Raw genomic sequence first — 27,363 nt, forward strand, 5'->3', positions numbered from 1 at the left:
GCTTTACAGCTTCCATGTCACAAACCTACCAAAGTCTAATGTGGGGGAAAGACCATATAAAAGTAACTGCAGCCAATCGCCTCATCCGAGTCACATCCTCTATAGCAGTGTTTCCCAACCTTTGGTCTCTAGCTGTTTTTGGACTACACTTCCCATCATCCCTAACCACTGGTCTTGCTCGCTAAGTATGATGGGAGTTGTAGTCCAAAAACAGCTGGAGACCCAAGGTTGGGAAACACTGCTCTATAGCAGTCATAGGCAAACGCCGGCCCTCCAGATGTTTGGAACTACAATTCCCATCACCCCTAGCTAACAGGACCAGTGGCCAGGGATGATGGGAATTGTAGTCCCAAAACATCCGGAGGGCCGGAGTTTGCCTATGCCCGCGCCATAGGCCAGGCATGGCTAAACTTGGCCCTTCAGATGTTTTGGGACTACAACTCCCATCATCCCTTGCTAACAGGACCAATGGTCGGGGATGATGGGAATTGTAGTCCCAATACACCTGGAGGGCCAGAGTTTGGCCATGCCTGCCATAGGCAGTCTAAGAGACACCACTAAACCTATCAATCATCTCCGATCGGCTGATACTTTGCAGCCTTGCCGGCATCTTCTTCACAGTTTACAGTGGTTGCTAGACCCCAAGTGGGCTTGCTGTATTTTCTTGGCAAAACAAAGCACTGATCTAATTCATAGAATCGTAGAATTGGAAGGGATTCTGAGGGTCATCTAGTCCAACCCCCTGAAATGCAGGGATCTCAACGAAAGCATCCCCGACTGATTGCCTCCAGGGAAGGAGTCCACCACCTTCTGCAGGGGTCTGTTATGCTGTCAAACAGCTCTTTCCCTCAGAAAGGTCTTCTTTGATGTTTAATCACACCTACCCAGCATGAAAGCAGCCCAGCATGACCTTGATCCTGTTCTAGCAGCCTGCAGGTGAGTGCAGAAATGTGGTTTGGTGAAACAAAAGCCATGTAGGCTTTGTTTAAAGACAAGCACACAGCAGACACCCATTTGAGTAATCAAAATTAAATGCCTACCTGCAGGGTTGGAGACACTGTCCACTTCGAGATAACACTCCTTGACTAGCAAAGCAACAGAAGAGGGCACAGACCATCAGGAACGGATCCTGAGCAAAACCTAGTGAAGTGAACCAAACTCGTACGAGAACCCAAAACTGCTCAAGCTTCTTGATAACCGTGTTTAAAAGAAGTTCCCAAGATCTTTGCAGTTTTTCTGAGATCGCAACACAGTGTACATCTGCAATGTTGTCACTGAGAAAGCTGAAACATTCACATTTCATGCGTCTCATTGCTTCCACTTAGTCAAAATAGCACAGAAATGACACTAATAAAATGCATAAAAGACAAGTGGCTTCTATTTAAAGAGGGAAAGAAAACCATTTTAAATAAAGCAAGCACCAGGGGGAGGAGGAAAATGAATACAAAATCAAGTTTAACCAAGAAGAGGGAAAGGCAACACGGAAAGTCAATTCAGGGTGAGTGGTGCTTTCATAACTCCCTAGTGTTTTAGAGAATCATCTAGGTATAGATGCACCATCACTGTGGAAGTATGTGTGGATCCAGAATTGGCCTCCACAGTCACGGACTCATTGTTAAAACGTGTTTATGGAAGACAATCTTACTCGGCTACGAGTGATTGCCGAAGAAGAAGAAGATGATGCACCATGTATGAAGGTCCTTTGTCCCTATTCTATCACCACACCACATATGAACCAATAAAGACAGCAACATGGAATTGGCAGTCCACATAACCAAAGTTCCCAAGGTAGGAGCCAGGAAGGTTCAAGAGAAAGTGAAAATTACTTCCATGGAGGTTTTCCTGCACTTTTGCTTTAAGTACTAACAAGCCAAACTGAGTACACAGGGAATCACTTTGCAGATATGGCCAGCAAGGGTTGGTTTGTGTGTGAAATCCAACTGTCAAGTCAAGGTGGGAGGAAAATGGAATGTCTTAAATTCAGGAGTGTGCCCCCCAAACAAAAAAAGCTTTATTCATGCCAAACACTAGGACTCCTCAAATCCTGATGTCCTTGGTTCCATACAAGATGATGGCAATGAAAAGGGAGTCAAGAGGAACTCAAATCTCCAGCATTTTCTAGAACTGCTATTAATCCATTGGGATTCTGTCGTTTGGACAGCCAAGGCCTCCATTGTGCATAGCTTGTTTTCTACGGCGTTTAGAAACGTGTTTATGAAAGTCCAGTATTAAAACATTTGTCTTCCAGTTGAAATAGAATAAGCTCAAATGCAAGAAGAGTCTTGGATTCTAGCCCCTGCTCTGCAACCTCCCATGAGAATATTAAAGTATTTGGTTATTGGCCATGTTTCCCTGGCTAAATAAAAACAATTCTGTACTCTTGTCTATCAGCAGAGCAATCCACATTCACATAATAAAACTTTTCTTTGAGCTAGTTAAGCACTAAGAACATGGAGTAACTTCAGCAAGACAGCCTAAAACACACCAGTGAATGTGGTCTTGTGAAATGGTGGGGAGTGACAACGGATGGAGAGGAAGAAAAGAAGTGCATAGAAAAATAAAATGAGTGAATTCCCCTCTCAGTTCTCTTTATTAGCCTGAGATTTATCCAAGCAAAGGAAGCTGAAACATTAACACAGTGATATGACCCATTAATAAAGCACTGAAACAAGTGTCAATGAAATGGTGTGGTTTACACCAGCAAAACTCTTTAAAGGAAGCTGTTCATTAGTGCAAGACCAGATGGAAATTCTTGCATTAAACATTTCAGTGAAGGGTAAGTATCTTCAGTGAAAGGCATTTTAACATCGAAAGGTTGTCACCAATGGGGTTTGTCTTCTTTGGATTCAGAAAAACTGGCTTTGATGTTCTTCCAGAGGAGAAACATGCATGGTAGCAGGGCTTTGTTTTGGGACTATTATTTTTTGCAAGCTCTGTCCTCAGGCTGTGTACAGACGATAGCCCTGCAGAGAATTTGAAGCCATACTGTACAGGCTTAGCAATTGCTATTTTTTTTGTTATTCCTTTTTTAAAAAATTCTCTATGAATATGTTTGCAGATTTCTGTAGTACTTCAAGAAGTGTATGTTTGAAGGCCAAAATGAGCACTAAGCAGCATGATTGACAACTGCTGCCATAAGGCGTGTGACCTTCCTTAGCACCTAGCCCATGACAAGGAACACTAGTGATCATCCGTGGAACAGTTCTGAAATCAATTGCAATGTGTGTGTTTTAATATATATATACATTAAATAATATGCTTATACACTCTCTTTACAAGAAAAAGTAAAAATAAAAAACAGGAAGTGGAATCTGCTCCCTGTCTTTCACAGCAATGGCCTGCTATTCAAGGTTTCATTTGGGAGTTAACTGATGAAAACCAGGTGCTTTTTCATTCTGATCTAGTCGGTCCCATGCCCTTCATTGTCTTATATGGAGAAGTAGCTGCAAATGGAAGTAAATGTTAGGCATTAGTTAAAGATTTTGCCCCTCCAGTGAACAGAAGACACTTCCATTGCTCTTTAGAAATGATCATCTGTACACAATCTCAGAAGCCTGTTGTCCTTGCTGCACAAAAAACAACAATAATAGCACCTTTGATATTCCATTTCCTTGCTCTGAAGGCTGCTTCCTGTGGCCGGTTTCAAGCACAATCACATTATTCTGCATAAAAATCTGTTCCCAAGATAAAATGTACAGGCCAGTTTACTATTTCAAGGCTGCACCAGAAAAGCAGTAGCCAACCATGAAATATACGACTCACCAGTTCTTAGGATCATGACCCTAGACACTTCTCTGTGGGTGCTGCAGGGTACAAGCCTGCGGCCACAACCGGTAGACAAGATGCGGAAGATCTGCATAGATGCTTAAATACATAGTCCGCTTTTCCAGATTCAGGGACATAGATGCACCCATGACGAACTGTCTGGCATTACACTTGAAGCACAGAAGCAGTAGCCAAAGAAGGAAGAACTCAGGTCATTTGGGGAGTTTGTGCCATTCTCTCGGGCTGCCAAAGAAATCTGAAATCTGCCCTTTTCAATGCTCACCTCAGTCTTTCATATTTCTTGCGCAGTTCCTCTCAATTTCAAATGAGGCGGACACAGGGTAACTTCTGGGTGCATTTTGGCACACCTCCTATTTCCCACTCTGCTGTCCTTACTGGCACCCAGAGTTCTGCCACTGGTGGCGGACAATTTACCTTTCCACCTGGCAGAGCAATCCCTGATTCTTCTGAGGGAACTATGACACAAATGTGTATGATAGCAGGGATTGGTACACTTGCTGCGAAAAATTAAAGCGTCCAAGACCTGACAAAAAATACCCCACATGGGTACGTCCTAACAGAGCTTGGCAGAACTTGGCAAAGAAGGTGGTACGCTGAATATTGCCATATGTCACTGAACAAGAGAGAAAGACAGCCACACCAGAAGAAAAGTGCATTTACAAGACTTGGCCACTAGGGGACACTTTTGCAGCAAATATCCCTGCATCATATAGCATCACAAATCAAACCTCAGAGGAGGGTATCTTTATATTACAAATGCCAATGGGCAACTGAATCCTTTGCTCAATTGACCTGAGGGCAAGTGTCCCAGTTCTAGTGAAGACTATAGACCTGAAAGGCTATTGATCTCTCTGGCTTACTGAAAGAGTTGCATTATTAAAGGGAAAAGTCCTGAAATGCTCACACTGCTCTGTTTACCATGGGGAAGGTAAAAAAAGGTAAAGGACCCCTGGACGGTTAAGTCCAGTCAAAGGCGTATGGGATTGCGGTGCTCATCTCACTTTCAGGCCAAGGGAGCCGCCGTTTGTCCGCAGACAGCTTTCTGGGTCATGTGGCCAGCATGACTAAACCACTTCTGGCGCAGTGGAACACTGTGAGGGAAACCAGAGAGCACGGAAATGCCGTTTGCCTTCCTGCTGCAGTGGTACCTATTTATCTACTTGCACCAGCATGCTTTCCAACTGCTAGGTTGGCAGGAGCTGGGACAGAGCAACAGGAGCTCACCCCGTTGCGGGAATTCGAACCACGGATCTTGCAATCCAGGCATCCCCAACCTTCGGCCCTCCAGGGACTACAGTTCCCATCATCCCTGATCACTGGTCCTGTTAGCTGGGGATCATGGGAGTTGTAGGCCAAAACATCTGGAGGGCCGCAGGTTGGGGACGCTTGTTCCAATCGGCAAGCCCAAGAGGCTCAGGGGTTTAGACCACAGCACCACCCGCGTCCCGGACTTTACCATGGGTAAGCTTGTCACGAATCCCTGGCTGCTGGAAGCAGAGTTGTTTCAAAATGTTTTGGTAATTACTGTTTGAGAAGTAAGAGTCCTCCATATTTCAAGCTGAAGGTAGAGGAAAATTTGAGGGGGGAAGCTCCATGGAGGCTGCTTACAATGTGGTTGGCTCTCACTGAAAGACAAGGACATGATTCTAAGCATTTCAGGAGCATGTGAAGGACAACAGGCAAGAAAGTGGAAATGTTTCAGGGGAAATGTTTGCTGATACAGTATCTGGAGGGAACAAATAAAGAGCTTGTTTGCTTGAGGAAAAAAAATGCTCCACACACAAGACATTTTTGTACACAAGGACATTAGCAAGGCTACTTGAGCTTTCCCAACACAACCTTCCTCTTCCCTGCCCCATCCCAAACAGATTGAGCAGAACAAAAATCCCTAAGAAATCCAAGTGAAATCCTTGTCGGTATCCTCAGAGTTTTCATTCTCCTGTGGAGAGTCAATGTCATCTTTGTCATCTTCCAAAATCACGTCGTCTTGTGAAATTTCTATGTCATCTTTCCATTTTATGTCATCGTCACCCCCCATGTCTTCATCTCCTTCTGCTTTGAGGTCGTCAGGATCTTCCATATATGGGCCTTCTTCTGTGCCGTACAATTCGTCAGGGGAGCCATCTCCTCCGCTGGCATCCAAGTGGCTGGCCATGCCTTGGCCAGAACAATCTGTGCAAATGCCATGGCGGCGGGAACCGTGCTTAATCCCCACGCTGGCTGCAGACATAAACACTCGGTTGCACACTTTGCAGACGTATTTTTTGTCTTTGCTGTGGACCTTGATAAGGGGAGCAGGGAGGAAAGACAAAGTTAAGGCAGGTGGGTCTGCAAGTAAGAGACTTTATGGTGCAAGTGCAGCTAGATCACATTGCAACAACTAGTGAAGTTTTTTCTTTTTCTTTTTAAAGCAGCTGTCTCTAATTTCTTCATTTTGTTCTAATATGATTTCGTCTGCCAGCAATCAGGAATAGATGCAGGAAACCTCAAAAGCATAAAAGCAGAACATGCCACTGTCTTGCCTCTTAACAAGGCTGTGAGTTTCAGAAGCTATATTTTAGTTACCATTGCACAGATTAGGATGGCCAGTCAATGCTCCTTTTAACACTGGAAGGTTCATAACAAAAATTCAAAATGGACAATCTCCCGTCTGTGTGCCCCTTTATAGTCATCACTTACATACTGCCAAAAGTGATTAAAAAATGGAGGTTTGATTTTATAATCTTGAAGAAGTACCATATCAATGTTTGTTCTGAGCTAGGATTTAGTGTCTAGGGTTAAACTAAGGGAGATTATTTTAATTGTATTTTGTTTTCAAATGTAATGGTTATTATTTGCCCTGAGCCTCGTAAGGCAAGGCAACCTACAAATTAAACAAAATAACATTTGAAACGACACAAATAAAACAGTGCAAGAAGTCCACATTTGTTCCTTGTGCAGGATTCCTCCCCTTCTCTGGTACCATGTAACAACAAACTACAGTTTAAAGAAGAACAGGCCTTGGAGGGAGGGAGAGAGAAGAAAGAAAGAAAGAAAGAAAGAAAGAAAGAAAGAAAGAAAGGGAGGGAGGGAGGGAGGGAGGGAGGGAGGGAGGGAGGAAAGAAAGAAAGAAAGAAAGAAAGAAAGAAAGAAAGAAAGAAAGAAAGAAAGAAAGGGTAGCTGGATGAAGCTCTGGGGCTACTGAGTGGCATATGACTAACTCCAGCCCAAAGGATGCAAATCAAGGGGCATCTCAGGGAGCAACCAGTTCCACGACCAGATGGCTGGGCACTCATCCGAATGGACAAGCATTCATGGAAGGAAGGAGAAGGCAGTGGGGTTTTGGGTACTATGGCAACAGATAACAGGAGCCCCTTCAATATTGCTGCTTCAGCAGTGCAGGCTAGCTGCCCATCTTGTCTATAAATGCCGCCATTTGGCAAACGAAGACGCAGGATTCGCACCTGCCTTAGGCAGCCAGAGGTGTATCAGCTGACTATATAACAAACTTTCCCCTCAAAGGGGAAAAGAAAGTCCTATCAGGAGGCAGCTGAGAGAAAGACAGGTTGTCTGCAGAAAGTACGGGCTGATGTACATTTTGGACACTACACAGAAGGAAGTAGGTATCTTCCCTTCATAACCAAAAGCTTAGTTACTCAAGTACATGGCTTCTATCCTTCAATCCTCCTACCAAAAAGGTGTAAAAAATGTTTAAAGACCAGTGTCAGGGAACTGCCATCAGTGCCGGAGGGAGAGAGCAAAAGCCAGGGGGATTCCAGAGAGCGTCCAGGGATCGGGAGAAGCAGCCCATCTTCTGGGGAAGAGAATCAGCGTAGCACCAGTGGAGAAGGGGGGCAGATGGGGGAAGCGGCGAGGCAGTGCCATGACTCCTTGCCTGGGACCAGCGGGGAGAGTAGGGGTCCTCCGTTGCCCACGCCCTCCTTGCGCAGAAGGCTTTTGCGCAGAGAGAGTAGGAGGAGACTAGGCGTCAAAGAGCTTCTTTGCTGGAAGAAGTTCAAGAAACGCCCACTGACGGATTCTGCCAGCGATTGTGTCAGCCACGGGTGAGTGGCTGTCCAGACAGAAAAGGTTCACTTTGGCAACCCAGCCAGGTGTTTGCACCCAGCCGGGGAGATAAGCACCGGCTTACGCACGAGCAACCCCTAGAACCATTACAACCAGCTCTACCAAAGAGACAGTTCGGTTTGTATTTCTGATAATAAGAGAACCCAAATTTCACTTGGACTTCAGACAGCAAATTATGGAACCACTAACTTGACCGGAGCCCATATTAGCCAATGCCTTTCTAGAAGGTGGGGAAATCTGCTGAATGCTAAGGTGGCATTAGTCCAGCTAAGGATAAATGGTAGAGTCGGTCATGACTGGACCTAATGGTAAAAGGGACCCCTGACCATTAGGTCCAGTCATGACCGACTCTGGGGTTGCGGCGCTCATCTTGCTTTACAGGCGGAGGGAGCCGGCGTGCAGCTTCCGGGTCATGTGGCCAACATGACTAAGCCGCTTCTGGCGAACCAGAGCAGCGCATGGAAATGCCTTTTAACTTCCCGTTGGAGCACTACCTATATATCTTGCATTTTGACATGCTTTTGAACTGCTAGGTTGGCAGGAGCAGGGACTGAGCAATGGGAGCTTACCCCATCGTGGGGATTCGAACTGCTGACCTTCTGATTGGCAAGCCCTAGGCTCTGTGGTTTAACCCACAGTGCCACCCGCGTCCCTTTATAGTACAATATATTGCACCCAAATATGTAAGTGGGTGTTTGAGTGTGTTAACTGCTAGTTCTAACACAGGAGATGTGCGGTTCAGCTGTGGGAGGGGCAGGAGCACACATCACTGAAATACATTAAGAGCAAGAATAAGGTCCACACAGAAATATATGAAGTTGCCTTCTTGTTTTTTAGAATATATGGATGCTCCAGAGCGTGCAGCCTCGATATGTAGCTTGATAATGATGTTTCTTTACATCCTTACAGACTTTTAACAAACATCACTGTCATCTGTCATGACAATTTCTTAGGCCCAACAGCCCATAAGAAAAAGCAGGACAGCATATACATACGCCTCCCTTCAAGACACCTCATAGTGAGAAAATCCATCATGCACTTGGCTCAAGAGTTAACAAGCATAGCAGCAATGCAACAAGAAAGATCTGGCTTACATTTCTACGACTGGTATCAAACTCTTTCATATGGACAGTGTCCAAACACAGAATTGTTGTAAGAGACCCAGTGTCAACTGACCCATCCCATCTCCCTGAATTAAAACATGTCTTCTTCCTTAGAACCATATGGGCTCCCCAAGCAGCTGATTCCTTCTTTCCATGCAATGTCCACAAAATGGGAGGAACAAAGCCTTGAAAGTTCACTTTCACTTTCTCTTCCTTTCACAGACAGACAAAGGAACATGGGCACATAAAACACCACCTTTCATGTTCTCAATTACAAACCACTCCTGCATTTTCCAGCTGCCTCCTGCCCTTCGGAGCAACTCCAAAGGCGCCAAACTTACCAAGGTATGCCGTTTCATGTGCTCCCGGCGGGTGAATTTCTTCCCACAAATTTCACAAGGATAGGGTCGTTCTCCAGTGTGGGATCGCATATGCCTCTTCAGGATACACTGGTGCATGGCTGAGAAACTGCAGTAGGGGCATTTGAACTTCTTTCTGATCACTGTGAATTCGTTTACTGGAAGAGAAACACAACACAGCGCAGGTTACAACTCTAGCACAGTTCTGTTCTTCAGCAGACACACAACTAACTGCTTATCCAACAGACCAATAGAAAATCTCTGTTCTAATGGGAATCAAGGGCACCAAGGGCAAAGCTTCAGAAACTTCTTTTGTAGTAGGGTTTTTAGTATTCTTGCTGTAACCTTACATACACGCCATTCCCATATTTATAGGCCCATTCCCATATTTAACTAGAATTCCATTTACTTTTTAATTTATAAGATTTCTTACCCACCCTTCACCATAATGTCCCATGGTGGGTTACAACAATAAAATATACAATTATAAAGACAGATACAACTATCACAATGATGAATCACAGAAAAACTGCTCCACGTGGAACAGAATGATGTGACAGAGCAGGAAGTATGCACTGGGCATCTTAATTGTTGCTCCTTTTGTTGTTGTATACCACTGAAGTGTTCTTATAGAGACGTAACCCTTTATAAATAGACTAACACTAAGTTAAGGTTCATTGTCTTTCCTCATGGAAAGTTGGCCAACTCTTATAAAGACAAGCTGTGCTCTTCTGTTTAATGGGTGTGTATTTCATGGGTATAGGACGCGGGTGGCACTGTGGGTTAAACCACAGAGCCTAGGACTTGCCGATCAGAAGGTCGGCGGTTCGAATCCCCGTGACGGGGTGAGCTCCCGTTGCTCGGTCCCTGCTCCTGCCAACCTAGCAGTTCGAAAGCACATCAAAGTGCAAGTAGATAAATAGGTACCGCTCCGGCGGGAAGGTAAACGGCGTTTCCATGCACTGCTCTGGTTCACCAGAAGCGGCTTAGTCATGCTGGCCACATGACCTGGAAGCTGTCTGCGGACAAACGCTGGCTCCCTCGGCCAATAAAGCGAGATGAGCGCCGCAACCCCAGAGTCGGTCACGACTGGACCTAATGGTCAGGGGTCTCTTTACCTCCCTTTACCTTTTATTTCATGGGTACAGGAAGGCTCTCACAAATATGGTACTCACAGAATCATAGAAAGGAAGAGTTGGAAGGGATCCCAAGGATGGTGAAGGCCTTCTGGGAAATGATATATAATGAGCTGAAAAAGGTATTTAAGTATACCTTCACCAAGAAACCAGAGGCCTTCCTTCTGGGCATTGTCGGCCAGAAGGTGTTAAAGAAGGACCGAACATTTTTCATGTATGCAACAACGGCAGCAAGGATACTCATCGCTAAAAATTGGAAGACTCAAGAACTACCCACACTGGAAGAGTGGCAGATGCAACTGATGGACTATATGGAACTAGCCGAGATGACTGGGAGAATCCGAGACCTGGGAGAGGAGAGAGTCGAAGAAGACTGGAAGAAATTCAAGATTTACTTAAAAAAATACTGTAATTTGGTTGAATGCTAAGAAAGGATGCTAGATCATAAATAATTGTGCACCACTAAATTAGTGAGAATTTTGATGATAAGTAAATTTGAGGAAAAATTATAAACCTTTTGGAGAATTTATAGATTATATTTAAATGAATTTGACATAAGAGTGTAAACAAGATGATAAATTGCTGGCAAGAATTGGCAATGATGCAAATGGGAGCGGGAGGCGCGAGGAAGTCCAAAGATGTTATGAAAAGATGTTATGATATATGTTATACTGTTTTTTATTTTTGCATTTAAGTTTGAAAAATCCAAATAAAATATTATAAAAAAAAAAAGGAAGGGATCCCAAGGATGATCTAGTCCAACCCCCTGCAATACAGGAATCCTGTCCACAAGCATCCTTGGGCAGCGTTAGAAACTGAGATATGAAAGCTAGGAGCTAAATGGCACCTTAAACCTAGGTTATGGGCACAACAATGGAATGTCTAAGCGCGCTTTTTTATAACAAAAATACAAAGCTGAAAATGAATGAACTGCAGCTAAAATGTTATGTTCATTTTTCACATGGTATAGTCCTTCCCCAGCCCACTCCCCTAATATTCTTAAGAGGGTCTCTTTTCTAGTCTTCAGAGAGTAGCTGGAAGTAGGGAGGCAGAAAAAGGTCCTCCTTTCTACTCTGCAGTTTTAATCTGAAATCTTAGGCACAGTACTGTGCCCAGAGCTCAGAAACCGCTTGCACTAATGAAATTCCCGGCCGCAAAATGCACCTAGAACAATGGAGGTTTCGAACACTGTCTCTGGGTGGGCTCCAACCACCAACATTATGGTTAACAGCCAGGTGCACTGACCCATTGTGCCACAGAGATTCATCTCAATCAATCTGCACAGTTTCATAACACAATATATTGGGAACCCCAATAAGCTTCCAAGATTTACCAGGGAGAGACACTAATTCAAAGAGAGGGTATTCTGTTTTTTAAAATAGGAATAAATGCCAATGGAAGCAGATGAATTTCCCGGGGGTGGGGGGGGGACCACCCGAATCAATCTTTATCTACATTACAGTACTAATATTCCCCTGTAACATAAAACCATGGAAAAATACTGGGTATGTTCTAGCCTAGGGTTGCCCTCTCGGTGCATGCTAGGCTATAGTGAAGCCCAGAAGGCCTGGCCAGTTCCAAGAATCAAGTAAGCATATACCCAATAATATTTTGCTGTGGTGTGTACTAACACCCAATAGTGGGAATTAGCAAAAATTTCTCAACAGCAGGGGAATTAGCAAAAAAATCTCAACAGCAGATGCTTCCTATTAGGACAGGATAGTATCAAGGTCTGAAATTCTGTACAAGCAAATGTATTGATTTAAGCTGCAACAGCTTTGTACTGGTTAGAAAGACCCATACAGCTATCACCGTGTCAGTGCAGAAACAAGAAGTAGCTTCATCAGAAAGGTTTTTCTGGTGGGACTGTCAAATACTTTGCTGTAGCTGAAGATTGTCAGTACTGTATCTCCAAGGTCTGATGAAACACCAAGAAAAAGAAGTAACTATCCTCTGTTACTTGTCATATGTGCAGGTGTCTGGTGTTCAGGCAGATCTCGCCTTAGCAACAATGACCTGATGCTTGGAATCAGGCCAGAAATAACTTGCTGTGAGCCAGTGAACCGTAAATGCAACACACCGACGACTGCATGCGGGACCTCATTTTATAATCCTGGACTAGCCCCAAAGTGAAATGGCGCTTGTGGGGTAACATCGCTATTAACCTTTCAAATGCAGAATCACGCGTTGACCAAAAAACAAGAAAAGGGTTGCACACTTATCTAACAGCAGCCACCTATAAATCATTTTCACTGCTGCAAACGGAGAGAGCGTACCAGCTACAGCAAACAATATCTTGTGTTAAATTATTTTTCTATACACAATATAGCTCACAATCCCAATTAAATATTGGGATTGTAGTACTTTCCTTTGTGACTTTTTGAATATTCACATAATTTTTTGGACTATCAGTAGTGCTTCTCCTTGTTGTCCTGCTTTTAGAGGAGATGAGCACTCAGACAGACTCTAGGGAAACTGCAGTAACGAGAGCCCCGGGGTCTAATTTGCCAACAGACTCTACAGAGCAGCTGGGTAAATGCTTCCCCCTCCAAATAAGGTTGGAGGTGGAATATGCACTAACTAAACAGGTGAAAACAGCAGCTTGGATCTTATTTATTGAAAGGTAATCATCTATTTAAATTAACAACTTCCAGAGGGATAGCCATGTAAGTCTGCAACAGCAAAAACAACAAAGTCCTTAAAGACTAAAAATTTTATCATGGCATAATGCCATAATAAATTTATTAGTCTTTAAGATATCACAATATTCTTTTTATCTAAATATTCACTCTCTTCTGTACTGCTTTATCTTAAAATATCACATATTAAATCGTGATGGTAAACCTTGATTAAACCCAGATGGCCTTCTCCATAACAGCACCCCTGCAGGGGAACATGCTCCCCTCTAGAGGTTTAGTTGGAACCAATATTATCCAGCTTTAGGCACCAGCTGAAGCCTTGTCTTTTCATCAGGCTTTTTAAGGTAGTGGGACGCTTAAATTCAGGAAAGTGAAAGGCTGATTTTATTCTATTATTTGTGTTACTTATGATTTTGTTCTTAACATTTATTACTTTATGAAATTATTGGTTTAACCTGGAGTCACAGGACAAAGAGCAGAGTGTAAGTTTTTTTTACAAATAAAAATGATAAATTTTACGAAACCAATTTTGCTAGTACCAAAGATTTGGGTCCTAATGGCCAAGTTTGGGAGTCTGCAGGAAAAATCAAGGTGGCAAACAAAATAATAATTATAATTATTTATTATTTATTCCCCGCCCATCTGGCTTAGTTTCCCCAGCCACTCTGGGCAGCTCCCAATCGAGTGTTAAAAACAATATAGCATTAAATATTAAAAACTTCCCTAAACAGGGCTGCCTTCAGATGTCTTTTAAAAATAGGATAGCTGCTTATTTCCTTGACATCTGATGGAACATCTGATGGGCAGATAGGGTCTCAGCCTGCGTACCTGATGGAGCTGGTAGACAGCTGCCCTGGACACAGAATTAACCTGCACCTCCATGGACAGCTGGGAGTCCAAAATGACTCCCAGGCTGTGCACCTGGTCTTTCAGGGGCAGTTATCCTATTCAGGACCAGGGAGACCCCCACACCCACCTGTGCCCTGTCCCCCCAAAACAGTACTTCTGTCTTGTCAGGATTCAACCCCAAACTGTTAGCCGCCATCCATCCTCCAACCCCCTCCAGGCACTCACACAGGACATTCACCGCCTTCACTGGTTCTGATTTAAAAGAGAGGTAGAGCTGGATGTCATCTGCATACTGATGAACACCCAGCCCAAACCCCGATGATCTCTCCCAGCGGCTTCATGTAGATATTAAAAAGTATGGGGGAGAGGACAGAACCCTGAGACACCCCCACAAGTGAGAGCCCAGGGGTCTGAACACTCATCCCCCAACACCACTTTCTGGACACGCCCCATAGGATGATTACACTACAGATAATGGGAGGAAAAATGCATTTTACACAGAAGAAACTAACAATATTGTGATCAATACGCAGACTGTATGCATTCTGATGATTCCTCCTTTTATAAAAAGGAATCCCAATTAAAGACTTATACAAAGAATGTAAATTTGCACATACAATTGCAAATTGTCCACCTTACAAGAGGTGGGAGTTTCTTGGCAAAAGAAGGGAGGCAAGAGAGAATGAAGATAAAGGTATGGAGACTAAGGAATGAACAGTTACAACAGGGGAACAGAGAACAGTCACCATGGGAAAGTCTCAAGGCTGCTACACACAATACACACTGAATGTCATACAGAGACCATCTTCAATTGGAACACCTTCATGATTGGCGCATATACCTACTTCAAATACTGTACTAATGTTCATGTTTTCTTATCTTATGCTCCCAATGGTGTCATTCTATTCAAATAATATTTGAACAGAGGTGCCATGTGTCAGGAAGGTGATGTAGTTACTGTTCATGCCAACTCTGTAGGCTACAAGGAAGTTCATTAATTAGCATCAAACATGGACCTGAGAGATGTGAGTTCACAGGAGCAACACATTTAATGTCAAATTTCCCCCTAAACCGATCATTTGCTAATTCTCAAATTAAGTGAGTCACCACAAGCTTCAGATGGAAACAAGTGAAACTAAACTAGGTAGAAACTAAAGAGTCATGATTACAAAATAGAGAGCGAGAGAGCAGAACTGATGCTTTTAGCACCTTGGCTGTTAAATCTCAAGTAAATTGAATAAAGTAATACTGAATGATCATACACTTCCTTTCAAAGGTAGATGCTTGGTTTTTCTTAATTTATATACACTCAGGAACCACTAAATTTCAGCCCAGTTGAGTAAATCAGTTTCCGCAACAGCAGACCATTCACACAACAGAGGGAGCATAAAGTTAAGATTGTAATCTTTAATCAAGCAGTACTGCAAGCACAATTTGAAACAGATGTACAATATTATCACACCTAAACACCCGTTATCAGTCAAAATAAATACTTCAAGGATTTATAATTCTATACCAAAGTCTAAGAGTTAATCTAACTGTGCATTCTAATTCTTAGTCTGCTCTTATTCAATGTTTAAGAGATTCATCTCGCTTTGACTACACCCAATACAGCCTGTCTTCTTAATATCCAAATATCATTCTTATAAGGTAGTGATCAGCAAATGGGATCAAGTTATAGTGATAGCCCCTCTCCAGTTGCCCCTCTTCACTAGCAGTGAACTAGACAAAATGAATGGCTTGTATTAGACAGGTTCATAATAAACCAGTTACTAAAAGTCTAGACAAAATGAGCAAACTATATGCCGTTCAAGTAAAGGTCACCGAGGGTTAACTACAGCCTGCACTTCAACTTCACTATTTTAAAAACTATTCAGACACAGACACAGAACAAGCAACTTTACAAAGAAAGTGACAGCCATGTAGTTGGTTAATTTCTCAAAGCTTCATTACGACAACCGAGAGCAGAAGGTAGTATAACAGAAATCTGCCTGCTAAGACTGCGGATATCTCATCCGATTATAATCTCTATTCATAGGCTTTTTAGGTTTTTGTAGTCTTTCAAAAAAACCCCACCTGTGAGGGTGTGAGTGAGTGAACGCACCATGTGCAAGGGAATCATTCCAATGGCTACTGAAATCATACCATCTTCAACAACTCTCAAAGCTACTGTTTATATATTTTATTTATTAAATTTGTATACCATCCTTCATTCAAAGAACTCAGGGTGGTTCATACAAATACAAAATACTTAATAAAAACAAGAACAAAACAATAACCACCTTGCTTCCACAGCACATTTAAAAGGACACATAATGTTAATTGGGGAAAAGGTCTGGTTGAAGAGGAACTTTTTTGCCTGGCGCCTAAAGATGTACAGTGAAGGCGCTAGGCGAGCCTCCCTGGGGAGGGCATTCCACTGCAGAAAAGGCCCATTCTCGTGTTGCCACCCTCCAGATTTCTCATGGAGGATGCACATGACGAAGGGCCTCAGGTGGGGGGTGATATCAGAGTCTGGGTCAGTTCATATGGGTAGAGGTGGTCCTTGAGGTACAGTGGTGCCTCGCAAGACGAAATTAATCCATTCCGTGAGGCTCTTCGTATAGTGGTTTTTTTGTCTTGCGAAGCAAGCCCATTGATAGCTTAGCGGATTAGCGCTATTAGCGGTTTAGCGGCTTTTAGCGGATCAGCTGATAAGCGGCTTAGGAAAAGGGGGGGGGGAGGGAAAAAACCCCACAGGAACTCACAAGACATTTTCGTCTTGCGAAGCAAGCCCATAGGGAAATTCGTTTTGCGAAGCACCTCCAAAACAGAAAACCCTTTCGTCTAGCGGGTTTTAAGTCTTGCGAGGCGTTCGTCTTGCGGGGCACCACTGTATTGAGGTCCTGAGATGTTTAAGGCTTTATAGGTCAAATTCAGCACTTTGAATTGGGCCTAGAAACTAATTGTCAGCCAATGCAGTTGGGCCAGGATCAGTATAATATGCTCAAACTCATGCTCCATGGAGCAACCTGGCCGCTGAATTCTGCAACAGCTGAAGTTTCCGAACCTTCTTCATAGGCAGCCCTACGCATAACACATTGCAGTAATTTAACCTAGAGTGTGTATAGACGACAGAAGTTAAGCTATCCCTGTCCAGACAGGGGTGCAGCTGGGCCACCAGCTGAGCTGATGGAAAGCACTCCATGCGGAGGCCACCTGAGCCTCAAGCAACAGCAACAGATCCAGGAGCACTCCCAAGGTATATACCCACTCTTTCAGAGAGAGTGTTACCCCATCAAGAGCAAGCAAATTCCCTCCCATCTGGTCTACGGAACCACCCACTAACAGTGCCTAGTCTCATATGAACTGAGCTTCAGTTTGTTGGCTCTCATCTAGTTTTTACTGAAGCAAGACAACGGTCCAACACATCCACTGCCTCACCTGCAGATATAAAGGAGAAGTAGAGCTATGTGTTATCAGCATATTGCTGACAACAGTTTGACATCTACAGTTTCCTGTAGATGTTAAACACCAAAGGGGAGAACATTGAACCCTGAGGAACTCCACACTGAAGGCTCTAGGGGCCAAAGACCACTTGCCAAGCATCACCCTCTGGAAACGATCATCCATGTAGGGCAAAGCAGTGTCACCTACCCCTAACTGGGACAGCTGCTCCAGAAGGATAGCATAGTCAGTGGTATCAAAAGCTGTTGAAAGATCAAGGAGAATTAATAGGGACACATTTCTCATTTTGCTTCTGACTGAGGGCAACCAAGGCAGTTTCTGTGCTGAAACTGGGCCAAAATTCTGATTGAAATAGAATCTCTGTGTGTGCACCCTACATTTGTAAAGTCTGGAACAGGGTTTTTTTATAATTCATGTTGGAACTATGAAGATAGCGCTTGTTTTTAATGCTGCTCATAGCCTCCATATACCACAGAAATGAGCTTGGTCAGACAGCTTTCTCCCATGGCTGGTTTAATGTTGGAGAGCAGGTGCAGGGAACGTGTGGATCTTTATATTTTGCTGGATTACGACTCCCATCATCCCTAACCACTGGCCTTGTGGGCTGAGGCTGATAGGAGTTGAAGGCCAACAGCACCTGGAGAGAACCATGCTGGCCATCCATGCTAAGCTAGATGTGGTGAAAATGTATCACAAGTCAGATGCACCAACCTACTTACTTACTTACTGTATTTGCATGTCTGTGAGATGGCTCACAGAAAATAGAAATACACAAACATATTACATGGGATGTTAATCTTGCCATTGGGAGCAGCTTGCATGCAGTTGCATTTCAAGTGAGCATTATTAGACATGGTTGTAGTGCAATGCTATACATGTCTGCTCAAAAGTTATAAATGCAATGAGACTTACTGTCAGGTAAGTGTGCATACGACTGCAGCCTTAACTGACTAGTTAAAATCCAAAGCAGAGTTCTCCACAATGCAGCACAGCAGAATCCAGGGAAGAAAGTTCAGTTTGCTGTATTAATTTATTTACAAACCTTGTTTTATCTTTTCTATAAAACACAAGATATGCACAACCAAATGAAAAATACAATATAGCAATTTACATTTTTGAAAGGCAGATGGGACCAGCAAACTAGACTAGAGAATTCTTTACTATGTACTACTGGTATTTTATTGGTCTAGGTGCTTAAAGTTTTATAATTTCTTTGTCAGCAAAAAAAGAACTTTCCTCCTCAAGCAAACTTTGGCAATGCATTGGTCAAGGAGAGGCAACAGTTAATACATTTTTCAATTAAAATTTTATTTAAAACAATCCCCATTTCAAATATGCACCTATGTCTAGCTCTGTAAAACAAGAGCACCACTAGAAATTACATTCATTCCACAGCTTATTTCTGAATTTCACAGTAGTGACAATAAACATATCTGGAAGTATTTAATAGTTTAGTAAAGGTGCTATAGTACAGACATTTATAGCATACTTTTTGTCTAATGAACACAATTAAAATATACAAGAGATTTGCAAGAGAAGCGATCTGTAAACAGCATTGCCTGGCTGGTTGGTGTCCTTCATGTCACCAAGAAATACCACTTCCATCCCCTGACCAGTTTTGTGCTCTAATAAAAGCTATTTTTAAAATGTTTAAGATGATGGATGGTCAGATGCATCCAGTGCTTTAGAAAATAAAAATGGGTGTTGTCGTGTAAAACAGGAATGAATGGAAGAAGAAGAAAGGTTCACTGTTGAAGCAGTGTTTGATTTGCTAGTAGGTATGTACTTGTCTTTCTAACTGTCAAAAAAGAAATTGGGCTCACTCCTCAGTGAAGGGGGGTATCAAGAACTCCTCCACCCATTGCACCTTTCTTTTATCCATTGTTACTTTTGCAAGCACTGGATTTGTGCAAAAGAATAATTAATTTCATTTGGGTTTGTGTTAAGAAAAGATGCTGCTGCACTGCAACCCAATTAGATTATAAGAGTCATTATCAGTGTCACCAAGGACAAAATAATGATAGAGCAACACTCTGTAAATAGCACCATAATAATGAACATTTATTTACAAGTAATGCTGTTAACCTTTAAAAGGTTTCAGAAATCATTCACTTTGCAAATATATTCATTCATTCATTCACTCACTCACTCACTCACTCACTCACACAAAATGCATACTTTTGCATCTTAAAAGTGTTATTGTTATCAAAACATACAGTGTTCTTATAAGTTCAAGTATTGTTTCTGAGGTACTTTTTATGGCTTTACTTTTTTAAAAATAGAAAACCTCTTTGGTAGAATAATTGTAGCACACTAGATTGGAGATTTATTACAATTTAAAGTACAACCTTAACCATGTATACTCATAAGTAAGCACTATTGGGGCTGATTCTCAGGTAAATGGATTAGGACTGAAACCTTACTTACTATTCATGCAAGTTTCTTACTACCAGTAATAATAAACTTTTACTTCATTTGCAACATGATGACCACTCTCAGAAAGTTAAAATTGCCTCCTTTATCCTCAAGAGGGCCTAACAGCACAGCCCTAATCAATTAAATTTGATTTACACAATCAGGACCATAGCAGAACTAAATGTTAAGATGTTTTAAAATATACATTTATTATAATGTATAATGGAGCAGGAATGTTCACTATGCTGCTGCCCTTAACGCACACCTGCTTAAATGACTGAGCAAAGCATGTACCTAAATTTCACTGGATTTACTGCTATGAAATAGCATTTTCCCCCTATAATCTCAAGGATACAGTGGAAACACAAGGAAACAATTCTGGGGGGGTGGTTTGCTCAAATTACTTGTACTTGTTCAATGACTCCCCTTAGCTAAGCTTTCCAACAGAGCAGGCATAGGCAAATTCGGCCCTCCAGATGTTTTGGGACTACAATTCCCATCATCCCTGACCACTGGTCCTGTTAGCTAGGGATCATGGGAGTTGTAGTCCCAAAACGTCTGGAGGGCCGAGTTTGCCTATGCCTGCAATAGAGTAATTCCTACAATCATATACATCATAAAAATTCACCCAATCTTCTAGTTTAAAATGAACACACCAATCATCAAACATGAATCAGCAAGTCTACTGTAGCAATACACTGTCTGCTATAACACTGAATATTTTTCATAAACAGGATTATAAATTCAAGCAATGGATTCAGTTTATAACATGACAGTCTTTAAGAGGAACTAGGATGGCTAGTGATTATTTGGTTCACTAAACATAGGCAGAGTTTTATGATACATGTAAGAACAGGCCTTCAGAATGGTAGACTTCCAGTTTACAGAATTCTCTCCCCAGGGAGGCATGCCTGGCATCAACATTAGGTGTCTTTAGGTGCCAGGCAAAAATATTCCTTTTCTCCCAGGCTTTTAAATCTTAATTTCCTGCTTATCTTTTAGTGGGGGAGGGATTGAATTCGATCTGTGCATAGATAATACTTGTGTACTTAAGATTGTTTTATTCTGTTTTTATACTTGTTCTTTGGAAGTCACTTGGAGTTTTTTTCTGAGAAAAGTGACTAATAAATAACGATGACAACAAAACCAAGTAGTGTCAATCTAAATGAAACAGTATCATAATACCCTTCTTAGAATAAATGAAAAACTCAGCTAGCTTCTGAATTTCAGCTTTTTCCTTCAAGCTTAATGCTTAAAAAAAGACTAGTTGGCCGGGGTGTGTGTGTGGCTGTTAAGGGGGGGTCATAATCCAGTATGTAGCGTCTGAATGGTCATCAATCAGGGCAATGTTAGGCAAGATGGTGTTTGCCACTTTCCAAAAGTTTCTATGTTTTGATGCCACCTGAAGTCTTTTATTCTGGGTAAAGACTATGCTGAATCTTAAGGCAGCAACCTGCCATTTCTATATCTTTGTTTTGTTTAATATTGTTTAACACTGAAGCACAGAAAGCCAGCTCACAGATTTATGATTTTTTTGATGGTGGTGGTCATAATGCAAATACAGTAGTGCCCCGCAAGACGAATGCCTCGCAAGACGGAAAACCCGCTAGACGAAAGAGTTTTCCGTTTTGGAGGCGCTTCGCAAAACGAATTTCCTATGGGCTTGCTTTGCAAGACGAAAATGTCTTGCGAGTTCCTGCGGGTTTTTTCTCCTCCCCCCCCCCTTTTTCTAAGCCGCTAAGCCGCTTATCTGCTAAGCCGCTAAAAGCCGCTAATAGCGCTAATCCGCTAATCCGTCAATGGGCTTGCTTCGCAAGACGAAAAAACCGCTAGACGAAGAGAATCGTGGAACGGATTCTTTTCGTCTTGCGAGGCACCACTGTATTACGATACTGCTCCTGTCTGGATTGAGTACATGCAATGGCCACCCAGTCTTTTGAAGACACTACATCCTAGTAGGAACTACCCATTAGGAACATTTTACACACATCCAAGATGTGCTGCACTCAGTGGGATACATGCAGGAGACTTTCATGGGTAGCTATTCTCTTTTAGCCTCAACACCTTATACTGTACATTGTCTCCTTACTAGCAAAAAATAAGCATCATGCAAGCAAATAAAAAAGAGCTCTTCCTTCAGAGACACAGAGCTTTCCCTTTTTTTCCTCTCAACTCCTGTGTGCTGATCTCTGTCTGCCCTGCTGTGCTTTCTTCTCTCATGACCTACTGTTTGTCAAAGAGCAAAGTAAATTATTCAGCAGTTGCCAGACGGTAAAATGGCAGGCTAGTTGTGCTAATTGGAAGAGAAAAAGTTTTTGCTTGCACGCTCATGCCCTGCCAAACACAAATTTTTGCTAGTCAAGAAAGAGATGGCAAGAAGGGTTTTGTTATTCAAAAGGTCCAAATACAGCTTTTCCCCCAACTGGCTTTGGATTTTTGCCCCCCACCCCCAGCAAGAAATTGTATTTCTAGTGTCACCCAACATAATCTCTGGACTGGAGAGATTAAGGAAGCTCTAGAAACCAATTTTGAGGAATCGGTAGTAACTTATCTCCTTGGTAGTTTGCACCTGAAGCTAAGACTAAGGCAGGTGAAACTAGAAGTCACTTCTACCAATCACTGGGGCTTCTATGCACATATCACATACTTTTGCTCAATGCAGTGGTACCTCAGGTTAAGTACTTAATTCGTTCCGGAGGTCTGTTCTTAACCTGAAGCACCACTTTAGCTAATGGGGCCTCCTGTTGCCAATGCGCTATTTCAGGGTTAGTGGAGTCTGTAACCTGAAGTGTATGTAACCTGAAGCGAATGTAACCTGAGGTACCACTGTATTCTATTCTACAAATGTTCCAGTTACAGATAGGTAGCCGTGTTGGTCTGCCATGGTCAAAACAAAATAAAAAAATTCCTTCCAGTAGCACCTTAAAGACCAACTGAGTTAGTTCTAGGTATGAGCTTTCGTGTGCATGCACACTTCTTCAGATACACTGAAACAGAAGTCACCGGACCTTTCTATATAGTGAGAAGGTGGGGAGGGGTATTACTCAGAAGGGTGGTGGGAATGGGTGATTGGCAGATAGCTGCGATGAGCCTGTTGACGACTCTTAACGACTGCAATAGGTCTGACAGGAAAAAGCAAGGGGTGAGACCCCTTGCTCTCACCCCTTGCTCTCACCCCTTGCTTTTTCCTGTAAGACCTATTGCAGTCGTTAAGAGTCGTCAACAGGCTCATCGCAGCTATCTGCCAATCACCCATTCCCACCACCCTTCTGAGTAATACCCCTCCCCACCTTCTCACTATATAGAAAGGTCCGGTGACTTCTGTTTCAGTGTATCTGAAGAAGTGTGCATGCACACGAAAGCTCATACCTAGAACTAACTCAGTTGGTCTTTAAGGTGCTACTGGAAGGAATTTTTTTATTCTACAAATGATAGGGATTTGGTTCTTAACATATCTGTAGGTCTGTTCTCCAAGAGGAGAAGCAAAAGAGGAAGACGTGGGCTGACAGGCAGCAAGAAAGAAAATGATGACTTTCCCCAAGAACGGGACTTCCTAACAAGACTAGGGTGTGAAAAGTACTTTTAAAATGATTTTACCAGAGGACATTTTTACAGGACCAACAAAAAATGAAAAGCAAAACCAACACCAACAACAGCAGCAGCATAACAAAAAACAACATTAAGGGGGAGAGGCCTCTACAGTTGTTCAAAGCAAAGTCAGTAAGCTAATAATCAAGCAGAGAACAGGCAATAATTTTAAGTGAAAAAACTTCCGGAATTGTAATTGGAAATAACATAGCCTAAGGAGGACAGGATTCTTATTATCGTGAGAAATGAATGCCTGCCTTCCTTTTGAACACTTAAGAAAAAAAATATTGAAGCACCTTGAAATATTTTTATACAGCCATTAAAGGAGAACTGGTACCAGCAATAGACAAAGATGGGAAACTAGTTTAATAAATTCTAAATACCTTTGTCCTGAAGACTAAAAATCTTATATTGTGGAGCAAGTTGTAGTTCTTTTCACAAGGAGAATGGGAATATTTAGATAAGTAATGTTCAAAATCATTTTTCCTTTGGGGGCTTCCCTTTTCTACCCACCAGTTATTCACTATTAGTCTTCAGGCCATTTCTGGACACCTCCTTCAAGCTTCTATATAATATTCCTCTCAAGCAACTATTAATGGGAAACATTTCTCCTTGGATCATAACACCTGCTGGCAAGTTTTCAGTTTTAGGTGTGCTCTAGTTGGCCCAAGATTTGTGCTTGTTATCACAAGGTGGTTCTGTACCCAGGTCCATCTTTTAGCTACACCAAAAACAAGTTAGTATTTTCATGGCTGTCTCTCATTTATACTGTCCTGATTTCTAGGATTCAAAAGAAGTGTAGCCTACCCGATTGAAGAAACAACAGATTTTAGAGAAATTGGGTTGTTGTTGTTTTTACATTTTTGAAGAATTTCTATGGGAGCTAACTGTCCAAATCCACTTTCATCTAGCTGTATTACAACACTCATTACAACTGAATACAATTCACAGATGGTGAAGGTATTTGAAAATACTGTGGCCCATTTAGTACAGGGGTGGGGAACCTCTTTTGGCTAGTGGGCCAGACCACTATCTTCTTGACCCCTGGCAGGCCAAAGATGACACCTATCAATCACCTGACATCACAATTAATTTCAGGGGATGCTGTTCTTTGATTTTGGTCTCCCCACTTTACTCTTTCTAGCATTCCACCCCTCATATACATCCTCATATATACAGGTGTGAAGCTAGGAGTCAAGAAAAGGGATGCTCCTTTTAAGTCCTGCTTCTCTAAGTTATGCAAATGAGATAACTGGATCTTTTTTTTTAAAAAAAAAAGGCATAATGCATTCTTAATCTGCTACAATAAACATGAAATCTGCACATCACAAAACATTTACTCTTGATCACTGCATGACACATCATTTGAATGTGATATTCATTTGCCGATATTTGAACTGTGCAACCAATCCAGCAGGCTTCAACAGCAGGTGACTTCAATCTTGCTTTTTTAAAAAGGCATTTAAAAGATGCCTTTTAAAAACATAGGCAACTGCCTCACATTGTCACATCTTTGGTTCATCTAGCTCAGTGTTGTCTAAACCGACTAGCAGCAATTCTCCAGGATCTCAGGCAGGGGTTTCATCCAGCCCTACCCAGAGATACTGCAGATTGAGCCAGAGGCCTTCTGCATGCAAGGCAGATGTTCTACCACATCTGTGCTGCCAGAACTTTGCTGGTGGTTGATCCAAGTACATTATAACTCTGTCCTACTAATTCAGTTGCATTTTCTCCCTGTATTTTTGATATATATATTAATATTGCTGTATACTGCATTCAGATAATGTGGGGAGGAGGTAGAGAAATGTTTTTAATAAATAATGTGCTGAGAAAATGAATGGAAAACCTTTTGATCCTTTGAACCTACTGTTAAAATCTAAAAGTGAATATCTACCCAGAAGACACTGCAACTCAGGCAGAACTACCCTGGGACTATGGGATGCTGTCTGTAAGAATAATCTTGTTTAGTCTACAAAAATGTTTTCTTTAACATTTTCTCTTAAGATTATTACTGCTGAATAACAAAATTATATTTGTTCTTTAAGTCTGAAGCATCTCCTAGATTCATATCTGTCTGAATCCTAACCATAGAACCTGGGGCTAAAGAGGTTTACAACTTTCTTTCATTACCTGGCCATTGATTCAGAATGCACTACCCAGTCAAAGTAGCTAAGAAATACACTTCTAAGAGTTTAATCTCACTCTCTCCATTGCCCAACAGTTTTCTTACTCATCATCAGATTCCTGATTTTGATCAATACGATTCAGAAACTCTTCAGATACTGGCTGTGTAGAACCCAGATAGCAAACTTTCATATGAGTACTGAGGTTTTTCTGGGTACCAAAGCCCTTGCCACAAAAAAGACACATAAACGAACGTTCGCTGGAGTGCACAGACATAAGATGCCGGTTTAAGTCTGTCTTGTCTCGGAACAGTTTCAGGCAGCAAGGGCATTGCATCTTCTTCCTGTTGAAGTGGATTGTTTTTTCATGACGATCCATGTTGGATTTTAGTGTGAAGCTAGCAGGACACTTTGGACACTGGAAACGGGCAAATTGCCCTGGAGATATGTGCTCAGAAAGGTTAGCCAGTACTGGCCTAGAGTAGTCCACTACATCAAAAGGGACAATCATGGGGAAAGTGTGTTCCTTAATGTGTTCCTTCAGCTTTTCCACACATTCAAAAAATCTTCTGCAGAAAGCACAGCTCAGCCTCTTGTGGCCAGAAGAATCCAAGAACAAACCCTCGTGGACTAAGTCCACATCTTCAGATTGTGATGCGTTTATATCTAAAAAAAAAAGGAAATGCATAAAAATTAAATTTTAAGTTTTATACTTTGAATCATTAATATACAGTCTTCCTTCTTTCCATTTACCTGTTTCAGAACTATCTAACTGCCACAGTGTTAGAAATCCATCATAGGTGACCTGCAAAAGAAAAGTGCAATTATGTTAATGATCACACAGAGAACATCAAGTACTTTAACACCTGTAAATTACTAAAACTCGCTGTAATTCTGCTCCTTCTGCAAATCTTCATTACAAATATTTAGTTACTCAAATCAATGTTTCATTTCATACCTAAAAGTGTGCTCAAAATATATAACCAATATATACCCAAATTGCTAATAAGAACTGTTAAGTATCTGTATATTTGTTCATTTTGTGATCTCCAAAAATCTGTGTTCAGTAGATTCTGTACAGAAATGAGAGCTTCACAGGTATGCCATGTCATCATCATCATCATCATTTATTAAATTTATTGGTTGCTTTTTCTTGCCAAAGGTAACTCAAAGCAATTTACAAACAAAAACCCACTTAGATGCACAAAAAAGCATTAAGACATTTAAAATACATTTAAAACACCCCACCCATCCTAAGAGGCCAAAGATAGTTACAGTGGTACCTCGGGATGCGAACGGGATCCGTTCCGGAGCATCTTGAAGCGAATGTAACCCATGTCTGCGCGTCTGCGCGTGTCACATTTCGGCGCTTCTGCGCATGCGCGTTACATCATTTTGACGGTCTGCGCATGCGCGCGGGGCGAAACCCAGAGGTAATGCGCTCCGTTACTTCTGGGTCGCTGCGGAGCGCAACCCAAATTTGCCTAACCTGAAGCGTATTCATCCTGAGGTATGACTGTAGAGGCTAAAGACCTGGTTAAAGAGGAAAGTAACTGCTTGGTGCCTAGAATATAGAATGATATAGAATGATGGTGCCAGGCGAGCATATACTTTTCTATTTTGAAGCACTACCATGAAGGAAAGGCTATGAAGCCAAGAAGTAGGCCATGATAAGTTATGAGAGACCTTGTTAAGTGAGACCCAGAAGGGCAATTTGTATACCAACATTAATTGATCCTTAGCACCAAACTGTTAAATTCTGGCATTTCCAAAAAAAATGTTTTACTATCCCCGACCAGAACTATCTGCTCCAGTTTCCTTTATCCACCCCCACCCTTAACTACATTTTAGTA

At 42.1% G+C, this 27,363-nt stretch overlaps 1 protein-coding gene across 4 annotated transcripts in view; it reads right to left on the bottom strand.

The window, feature by feature from the left end:
* Positions 1-2,886: 2,886 nt before the first annotated feature.
* ZBTB46 (zinc finger and BTB domain containing 46) overlaps positions 2,887-27,363 on the bottom strand; it is a 55,679-nt gene continuing 31,202 nt past the window's right edge. For 2 of the 4 annotated variants that reach the window (XR_014157908.1, XR_014157909.1), the window contains 4 exons: positions 26,264-26,315; positions 25,618-26,176; positions 9,296-9,471; positions 5,927-6,067 (listed from right to left, as the gene is read on the bottom strand). Coding sequence is in view for 2 of the 4 variants with exons in the window: in XM_081867688.1 (XP_081723814.1) it covers positions 5,675-6,067; positions 9,296-9,471; positions 26,264-26,315 (621 nt within the window). In the remaining 2 variants the exon portion in view is untranslated. Of the gene's footprint in view, positions 6,068-9,295; positions 9,472-25,617; positions 26,177-26,263; positions 26,316-27,363 lie in introns of all 4 variants that reach the window. The other 2 variants (XM_081867688.1, XM_081867689.1) reach the window with 2 other exon arrangements.

The sequence above is a fragment of the Podarcis erhardii genome (genome assembly GCF_964252035.2).
Source record: "Podarcis erhardii genome assembly, chromosome: 6".
NCBI classification, from domain to species: Eukaryota; Metazoa; Chordata; class Lepidosauria; order Squamata; family Lacertidae; genus Podarcis; species Podarcis erhardii.